The 10,057-nt window shown below is 30.2% G+C and overlaps 1 protein-coding gene across 1 annotated transcript in view; it reads left to right on the top strand.

Moving 5' to 3' along the window:
* Positions 1–983: 983 nt before the first annotated feature.
* The window catches only part of LOC107453559 (interference hedgehog), a gene marked incomplete at its 5' end in the record, with an annotated part of 15,002 nt that continues 5,928 nt past the window's right edge, over positions 984–10,057 (top strand). The window contains 4 exon segments of the mRNA XM_016070429.4: positions 984–1,196; positions 3,387–3,532; positions 6,809–6,899; positions 9,179–9,244. Coding sequence (XP_015925915.2) covers positions 984–1,196; positions 3,387–3,532; positions 6,809–6,899; positions 9,179–9,244 — 516 coding nt within the window.

Raw genomic sequence — 10,057 nt, 5'->3', positions numbered from 1 at the left:
CTGAGTTTTTTCGAGCCCTGGAAACTTGTATTTATATTTGTGTCTACTTATTATTTATTTCATATTTTGGTTATTTTTACAAAATTATTCTAGTAAAATATCTATAAAAAAATAGTTTTTGCATTAGTTTCTCATTTCCAAAATTTTCATTAAGAAATAAACAAATTCTACCGTAAGGAAATGTGTTTCTCTGACAACCATTATCAATCTTTATAACTGTTCAATTTTGATTTCATTTCAGTGAAAGCCGTAATTCGGCTTATTTTGTTCATTTTCAGATTATGTATACACCAAAAAACAAATTCTGAGTTAGAGGCTTTGAGCCTGTGAATTCAGTTGTTTGACATAACACATAGTTTTAAGACTATTATTGATAAAACGATAAAAATAATAATTAATTCCTCATATTAAATGTTTCAAAATGATTTCTAATTTTCTTTGGAAAATATGTTTACAATTGCTAATATAATTATGGGTTCCACAATAGGAAAAGATTGGGAACTACTGTTATAAAGTTTAACAACCCTAGCAGCAAAATAACTTGGGTCCTCATTGGGCCATTAGTTATAAACCTTGGCTCAAAAAGGGTCCAAAGGGCCGTTGTTTTTCTGATATTGGCCCTATGTAGAGTCTTCCAATTCACCCGATATTTTACAGCCACTTTACGACCAACATCGATATCCTATATTGAATTGTCAGATTCGTCCGATATTTTATATCCATTATTTAGCCAATGTAGGCCTTATATAGGCCATTCTAGGAACAATATAATAAAACCTAGGTGTCCCAATTTCGGTCCCTCGATGCATGTTCTTATAGGACCGATGTATGTTCTTAAGCTAATTTTAAGCCGAACTGGGGCCAAGGTAAGATTGTTGCTAGAAAACTCACTGTGCTGGAAAAAAAATAACTAATTTTTTTTAAAGGAATTAAACTGTACATACTGTTTTCCTAATTAATTTTTATGATTTTTCCCTTTACAGAATCAAAAGAGATTCCGGCCACTCGAAATAGAAACAGTAAGACTTACTACAATGACGAAATCCCATCAATAACAGAATCGATATCTTCTAAAAATTCTGACTATGATTTATTGTACATCATATTGGGTGTAGTTATTGGTGTTTCAGTTATAGTGATCTGCATTTGTATTGTCAGAGTTAGTCGCCAGAAGCAAAGCAACTCTCAAAACTGTGGTGAGCCAATTCATATTTGCTTCATTATAATCCATATTAAATTTTATATTTATTTGCTGATCACTGGCCTAGTGGTCACTGTACTGGACTACGGGCTAGTGGTTGTCCTATAAACAGGTTTGCGGTTGTATGATGTTCATGACGCTTTGCTACAAGTGCCTTCTGGGTAACGATAAGAGAGGAGCAATTCTGGCATTTATGAGGCCAATGAATAATAGACCCAAGTGCCTGCCATTAAAAAAAAAAATTAATAAAATTATATTTCACTCAGTTATTTGTTAAATCAAATTTTTTAACCATGCTGTAGATTGGAGAAAATGTTTAAAATATTTTTTTTGTAATTTATTTGCTGGTAGGCTGTATTTTGTTTCCTAAAGGATGAAGTAATATACGAAAGGAAGAAAAAAATTCTTAAATTGAAAAACCTGAAGAATCAATGTATGAAATTTTATAGTTTATGTAGTTTTAAATCTAATAATAATAAATTATATTTAAAATTGAATATTATATATAGAAATTTCATAAACTTACTAAGTCAGAAGATTTTCACAATTTTTTCACTCTGGTTGCACAGTTAGTTAAGGCAAGGTTGAATTCAACCTTGGAAGTCATCAAAACTACCCATGTGTATTAGAGATGAGTTGATTTTCACAGTGTTTCCACTCTGGTTGCACAGTTAGTTAAGGCGTCACCCACACTGATGTTTGAAAAACTGGTGGTGTTGAATTCAACCTTGGGAGCCATCAAAACTACCCATATGTATCAGACATGAGTTAAGGCTCACTTTTGGAGGTCCGAACTGCCCAAGCCCTTAGAATTTTAATTCGAGCCCGAGATCCATGGTATTACTTAGAGCCTGAATCTGTCCAACATTGGATAATTCTGTTAGAATGTACTTTTGCAAACAAGAACTATAATAAACTTCCACTCACTTCGTCAATTCCCAAACGGTGCTTACTTCACATTATTCATGATACATTAAATATTGCCTTTTACTACTTGACTAAATATAATCTTCTACTGTGTCATTTGAACAGTGTACGCTCATCACACTTAATATATCTGCATTTCGCTCGCTCCGACCCATTAGAGGCTGATGTCCAACGCGTAGTATAGGACCGACGGAATTTTGAAAATTAATAAAGCAAATTTTTTTTAAATCTTTTACCAAGCATCTCTTAAACCTCACAGAACAACTGCGCCAAACAGAAATGGTGACAGCCAAAATTGTCGCAAGATTATCATTGTATCTGTATGTCAACAAGACAAATAAAAGACGAAGTTTCCATAGTAAACGATTTATTTTAAAAACATATTAAACTCATAGACAAATATAGCATATTCTCACGAACAGAGTGACAAAGGGATTCTTTAAATGTGATCTACAAGAAACGTTGAATCCCCATAAAAAAGTGACAAAATAATGAACTGGGATTGCTATAAATCAAAAGTCGCACCAAAGCAATTTACAATGAATGTTATTTACCGGTGAAATAATGAACAGAAATCACAAAGTAGCAAAAGTCCCATTGAAAATAAGTTTCAAGAAACGTAAAATCCCAAGAAAAAACTGCTAAAAGAAACAGTGCATTATGTTTTCTGATTCTGACACTAAACCTAGCATGAAACGGCGACTCTCTCTTTGCTATTCAACATCACAAAATGAACATCATCTTCGTGATTAGAAGAAATCAGCGTCATCATCGTAGCTAGATGAAATCAAAGTGAAGTTAGCTATGCGTAATAAGAGCGATAGTATATGCTAAAATTATCACTTGTTCTATCGTAAAATCACGTTTGCGTTTTTAGATCAGCAGCTTAAGTGTGAGTTCTGATGCTTCACCACGAATGAAAGAGGCTTTAGGGGCGTGGCGACATAAACGTTAAATCGATGTTTCGAGATACATTGATATATGACCCAGTCCTCACCACAACATAGAAGTAATACAAATATCCATATCAAATATCACTTTCTATAAGTTATCTCCTTCTAGGAATTTCAAGGTGTTAGCAAATTTAATATAAATTATGCATTTAAAATTAATTCTACCACTTTATAAATTCTTTTGCAGAAAGCAAAGTAGTTGGCATCTTTGTGTGTTTTTGATTATGTGATATGTACTACATTTGTATGACTTTTAAAACTAAATATAATTGCAATACATTGATTGTTATTTTCAACCTTTACAGATAATAGTAAAAACAGAGAAGAACCTCTTAAAATTGTAAATGGCCGTGTCACTTCAAATGGGTACATATCCGTGGGAAATAAGGTCAACATCAATATAAATCCTCTGTCTCATGTTGATTTAGATAGTTCAGAAAAACCCGAAGAAGTAAGTAAAGAAACTATAAGAGTCCATATTTTGTTATTTAAGTATTTGCTGTTGCTGTACAATATTAGTTTCATATTGCTGAAATTAACTTACCATATTTAGTGGAGGCAAGTTGTGATGAGACTGTTCAATAGATTTGGGATTTTCCTCTTTTTTTTATCACTTTCTTCTCTTTTTAATTATTTACCTATTTTTTTAATGTTTTTAAGGATGTTGAAAAATATCCACAGTACCGTAAATTTTCTATTGTAAATTTTTTTAAATGTATGAAAACTAGTTAACATTTCACAATGGAAAAGTAATTTAAAAAAAAAAAGACTCATAAACATATTTCAGTATAATAACTGTATATTTGTATTAAAAAGTATTCAGTAACATTTCTGATACAAAAGTATGATTGATTTGTGAAACTTACATGAATTGATAATTTTCCTGAATAAGTATTGGGACATAAAAAAAATGAGCAATACAAATTTTTTCATGATAGTTTGTTATTTTATTCTTATTTTTTTACTGTTTTCTAACCTATAAACATGGGCTACTGTATATGTGTTTTAAAGAATGTAACATGTAATGCATACAAAAATTGTCATCCAAAAATAATATTCTTTACTCTTAATATTACATATAAAAAGAAATTCATAACTACTGTACTGTAGTTAAAAAAGTATTCTCAGTTTTTGTACTTGAGCTACAGAAACCAGGATTAATTTCTGTGGCTTAGGTTATTCTGTAGCCTACGTTCTTTAGCTTCAAATTTTTATTGACACTTTATAAACTCTCTTTACTTTTTCCTACAATAATAATGTACAGTACGACCTCGAAAATCCGGACTTCCGAAATACGGAAATCTCTAAAATCCGGACTCATACGTCCAGTTCCTCAGAAAATTTTTTTTAAAAAATTACTTAAAATAAAAATTTTAATGCAAAACCACAACTCTTCTCCAACAATGAAGCAGTAGATAAAAAGGTAGAGGTGAGGTGTGAATGAAAGCTCATAGCTGATAAGGAAATTCCAGTCATTCTTATCAGTTCTGTATAGATAACAAAGAATATAAAAGGGAATCCCCCTTCTCCTGAAGGGGAATCCCCTCAGAAGGAGGAATTCTTCCATCTCCTTGTTTTTTCCCCCTTGTGACAGAAAGAAAACTGGTTCTTTCTTAACCTTGAAGCTTAGAAGGCGAGGACAAGTTCTTTCATCCCCCAACAAAAAAAGGATTAGTATCAGCTGGTACAGTCTAGTCTAGAAGCATCTGTTTCAGTTATAAGATGAAATTCAGCTCGCGTTTTAAACCTATATTTTTAGTTTTAATTGCTAATATTATGTTATCTAAACGATCGATTGCGGGGGAAAATGACGAAAGTTTGATTTTTAATGTCTTTTATTTATTATTTAAGGAGTTTATTTATGTTAAAATTGACGTCGGAGGTCTACACATGCGTGATTAATCGCGAAATCGGAAAATCCAAAAATTTCGGAAATCCGTACCTTTCAAACCCCCCAGCAGTCCGGATTTTCGAGGTTGCACTGTAGTAAAAATTAGTGCATATTTTACTTAAGTATTTTTCGGTATATGTCCACAGTAAAAATAGCACTGACAGGCTTTCTGTAGTTAGGTTAGAAAAATACCCTTGAATATGAAATAATTGTTTTTTGTTTCAAGGTTAAATAACCCATAACAGTTATAACTTAAAATGTTTTTTACATTACTGTCGGTGGAAAAAATAACTGTTATACAGGGTTGGCAGGTTTTTGACATGTGACAGTTTTTGACGGTTTAAACCATGGTTTAAACCGTCACGTCAAAAACCTCACTGTCAAATATGTCGAAAATGTCAAAAACCTATATTTATATGTGAAATTTAATTAATACATAAAATTTATATATTTTTTATAAAGGATAGTGTTTCTAAATATGTTCTAGAAAAAATAAATTTAAAATTTTGAAGAAACACTTATATTTTGAATAGTAACCAAAATCTTGTACTTTTGAAAGCTCACATCTTTTGTAATATTATGTATTCATTTTCATGTGTTATTGAAAATCTGCAGTGATATTATTAAGAAATTTATTTATAACCAAATTTAGTGTATAGTATAGATTATACTAAAAATTAGACATTTTTAAAGATAAACATTAGCAGTTTTGTACATTAGACATCTTTTAAAGAAAAATCTTTTTAATATTCTTTTAAATCTTCTTAATAATCTTGTTAACATAAGACAATACAAATTTAAGTGCTTTCTGTTAAATACACAGAGCAGTTAATGTCGATTTACAGTATATTCAGCCTATTCATTTACTATGCTGAAAATTTTGTTTATCCAAATACTTGTGAATTTCATTTTGCTGAATACTATATAGTTTTGTTGAATATCTAAATATTCAGCTGTTGATAATTACTTCTTACTTTCAAGATATACATTATTTGTATTCTTAATACAAGTGGAGAAAAAAAAATTAAGAGATAAAAATTGTTTTAAAATGATAAGTGTAATAATTATAAATAAATATAATAAGCAATATGAATTATATTTATCATTATTCATAAATATAACTACTTTTAAATTCAAATTAACATACTGGATAATAAAGATATTCAGTCTAACATTTAAAAAAAATTTTATACACTTGTATCAAGTTTGTATTTATACAACATAACTTGTAAGCTCCTTTTAAATATAAATATTAGTTATATGTTCCTTTTATGTCAAAAATGCATGGTAATAAACTTTTAATTTTCTTAAATATCAAAAAGAAATTTTTTTTTTTCAAAATATAAATATTTAAACTAATATTTATATTTAAACTAATATTTATATTATTTGTGCAAAATTTTTCTGCACATGCATTTGAATATAAATTTCTGAGATTTTAAATCTGTTATTTTACCTTAATTTTAATTAAAAAATATTTTAAAACCTGCTGATTACCTATAGTATAATTAAATTTCAATATAATGCATGGCAACTGTTGGTAGTTTTGAAGTTTATATATTTTTTTGGCAAACTTTAGTTTTTGACATTTTTGACGGGTTTTTGACGGTTTAAACCAGTATTATACCCTTGTCATGTCAAAAACCACTTTTTGACGTCAAAAACTCAACCCTGCTGTTATATAATAGCGTATTTGTATTTTTTCAGAATAACTGTTAGTTAAGAAAGGTTATTTAATTTTTACAGTAGGAAATATTTTACTAAATAAATTTAAAGTGTTTTTTTTTTTTAATTGAGAAGGCTGAATAGATTAATTAAAATGAAATATCTTTTCAGTTGGAGGATATTGTTTCAAATAATAATGAAATTATTAGACTTCAGACGTTCAACATCAGCTCCGGCCCTCAAGAAGAGCCCTTGTTAAATGGTATGTTTTGCTTAAGATTGCTTCGTTAGTTGTGTGTCTGTTTATAATAACAATTAGTGGTTATTAAATCAAGCATATTAATAACTTTTCATAATATCTGACATTTTTAATTTAAGCTCTTTAGTCTCTGGGCAAATATCTATTATATGTCCTAAAATAAGAATTATTAACACTAATCATACCATAACCAGTCAAATGACCGTTTAAGAACTTATGCATCGAAAATGTGCTTATCAATTGACTTTATGACTTTTTCTAACAATTATATACAGTTAATATTCTATTGTTATTATTGTATTTTTTTTTCCGAATAATAATACTTGTCTTATGCCTATTTCTACCACATCTGGCCATCTGACCGGGAGAACAATTTATTGCTTTATAAGGTTACCGGATCAGAAAATTTGATGTAATGCGTGTTAAACGTATTGCATTCGATTAATTGCACATTTCTGCCAGGCCCCGTGGCAGAAACACGGCGACACAGCAACATTGTCGCAGAAAGCAACTGAATTCTGGCAGAAAGATTTTTTTTATTTGGGAAATAAAAATTTTTGGTTTGCCACAAACAAAAGTTCTCAAAAAAATTCTGCAGAAACAGAAGCTGTTTTGCCAAAAAAAAAAAAAAAAACATTTTCTACAGAAACAAAAAATTTCTGCAGAAGCAATAATGGTTCTGCAAAAAAAAAATTCTTACAGAATTGTTTTACATATTTTTTTTCTAGCTTACCACGGAAGGAGAAAGCGCTCGTAATTCTCCGTTAATCTCCAACACAAAAAAGGGGAGAATTTTTCCCCCTTTATTACGCTATTTTTGGAAATTTGCCAACTTCGGCCTCTATCGCTGGCGCAGTAATTTGCTTTGTGTTTTTTTATGAGAACAGAGCATTTTATATTTTTTGCACTTATGTGGAAAATTTCATGCGTAAAGAGATTCTTTTTTTTAAAAAATCATGTCTAGCAAAAAGGTTATTTGTTGCAATTGTGAAGCCACAATAGTTAAAACAAATTTGAGAACTGATTTTTCAAGGCGGCATTCCAAAAAGGAAATAAGATGGAAATCGACAACATTTAGCGATGTCAGAGATTTTTTTTCTGGAAAGCGACAGGAAAAGAAGTTTCCCATAATACTAATATCGGGGGGAAAAAACGTTCCGAATCAAATATTCTTACTACTAGCCATATCGATAGTAAGGATGAGACAGCATTTCCAACAAATCAAGAAATTTTAGAAGCAGTCAGAGGTAAAAAGTAGAAAATAACTATGTATATACAGTCAAACCCCGCTATAGTGAACCTTCAAGGGACCGAAATTTTGGTTCGCTATAACCGGGAGTTCACTATATCCGTTCCGCAGGCAATTTAACTAATGGTTCCCATACTCCTCCCTTTTATTACACATTATTTAAATAAATGACTGAAAAATATTATTTAGTAGCGAAAAATGTGTTATTTTTCATTACTCTTCTTCGTCTTGCTTACAAAAAAAAAAAATTTAGTAATCTTTAGCTGATGAGCAATTCTGACAGAAAATTCATATTGATCCCACTGACACCTTACAGGTGCACTATTTGCTTGGTTTTTTTAGGGATGGGAAAGTGAGATAAAAGAAGCTTATCGCTAAATTCCCCTCTATAGATGGTTTTAAAAATCGGTATATATTTATTTTAAAGTAAAAATTTCAAAATTATTACAAAAAAGAAGAAGAAAAAAATCAGTTGAAGACAGAAAAAAGTTCATTATATCCAACTTCCTCACTCTTTTAGTTCACTATATCCACAAAAAATAACATTATACGTGTATAGCAAGGCACGGGACCTAACATTTCGTTCACTATATCCGGGAGTTCACTATAAACCGTGTTCACTATAGCGGGGTTTGACTGTATATATATATTTTTTTAAAGATAAAATGCCTATATCCTTTGAATTAAATCGTCGATAAAAAAAAAAAAACTGCAAGGACTGTTGTGTAGTTATTTTAATCAGAATAACTATGAATTAAAAAATTTTGAAATTAATGTTGTAATTGATAATGCTATTTCTATATGAATATTAATAAAGCCTTTTTAATTTAGGCTCTATAATCTCTTGGGAAATATCTATTCTGCCTATCTATATCTATTCTATTTCCAAGAATAAGAATTATTAGTTACTTTTAATTATATGCTGTAACTAAATTTTGTGAAATTCATTTGTAATTCTTAATGTATGAATTATGTTCATAATGTATACAATGTGTAACTCATTTCTGTATGAATTTTTATATATGTGTTTCAGATGTTGAAAGGGATCGTAATAACATCAATAGTGAAATTGATAAAATAACTTCTGTGATATCGACAAGTAAGCATAGTTTTTTTTTATCTCTTAATTATATTTTTTATGTAGTAAAACCCAATGATAGAGAACTGTCAGCAAACCCAGCAACAAATTGTCTATAAATATAATCACTACATCCAAATTCTTTGAAAAATGATTTTTTAGCATATGACTGTGGTTATTATTAGAAACTGTGATTGCTATGGCACATAATTTTATTATAAGTTATTAACTGATGAAGTAAATAATCAATCAATTCTATGGAAGAAATCAGTGCTTTTCGACTGACTACAATTTGATTTGAAATGGAGTTCACTAATTTTTGTATCAACAATTAGTGTAGAACCCAGTACTTTCTAGTCCTCATTTTCTACAGGACAAAATAATTAGTATATTTAATACCGATTAGCTTCCAAAAATAAATTTGCTGCAATTTTTTGTTCTCCAACGTAAGGGGAGGGCAGAGTTAAAAAAGAGATGTGCAGATTAACTTGTTTACCCTAGCTTATAAGGGAAGAGCAAGAAAGTGTAAAATTTAATACAATGTAAAGAATTGTTTCTAATTTAAAGTCAGGGTTCCCACGGTCCTTGAGAGTCCTTGAAAGTCCTTGAATTATTTTTTGCTAAATTTAGGTCCTTGAAAGTGCTTGAAAAACGTCTTAGGTCCTTGAAAAACTTGATAGGTCCTTGAATTTGTCCAATACTGCCGGCGGCCCTTTTTATAAAACACCCGCGGATCTTTCTCGTTTTTTCTGTTTTGTTCCCGAGCTCTCTCACGTGATTTTTAACGCCACCGTTTCTAACCGGGCCTAGCGTCTTGGTGTCTGCCAAGCGCGC

Source organism: Parasteatoda tepidariorum, chromosome 4 (genome assembly GCF_043381705.1).
Source record: "Parasteatoda tepidariorum isolate YZ-2023 chromosome 4, CAS_Ptep_4.0, whole genome shotgun sequence".
In the NCBI taxonomy this organism is placed as follows: Eukaryota; Metazoa; Arthropoda; class Arachnida; order Araneae; family Theridiidae; genus Parasteatoda; species Parasteatoda tepidariorum.
The sequence above is the reverse complement of the archived record's forward strand: the minus strand, read 5'-3'. Positions and strand labels throughout refer to the sequence as shown.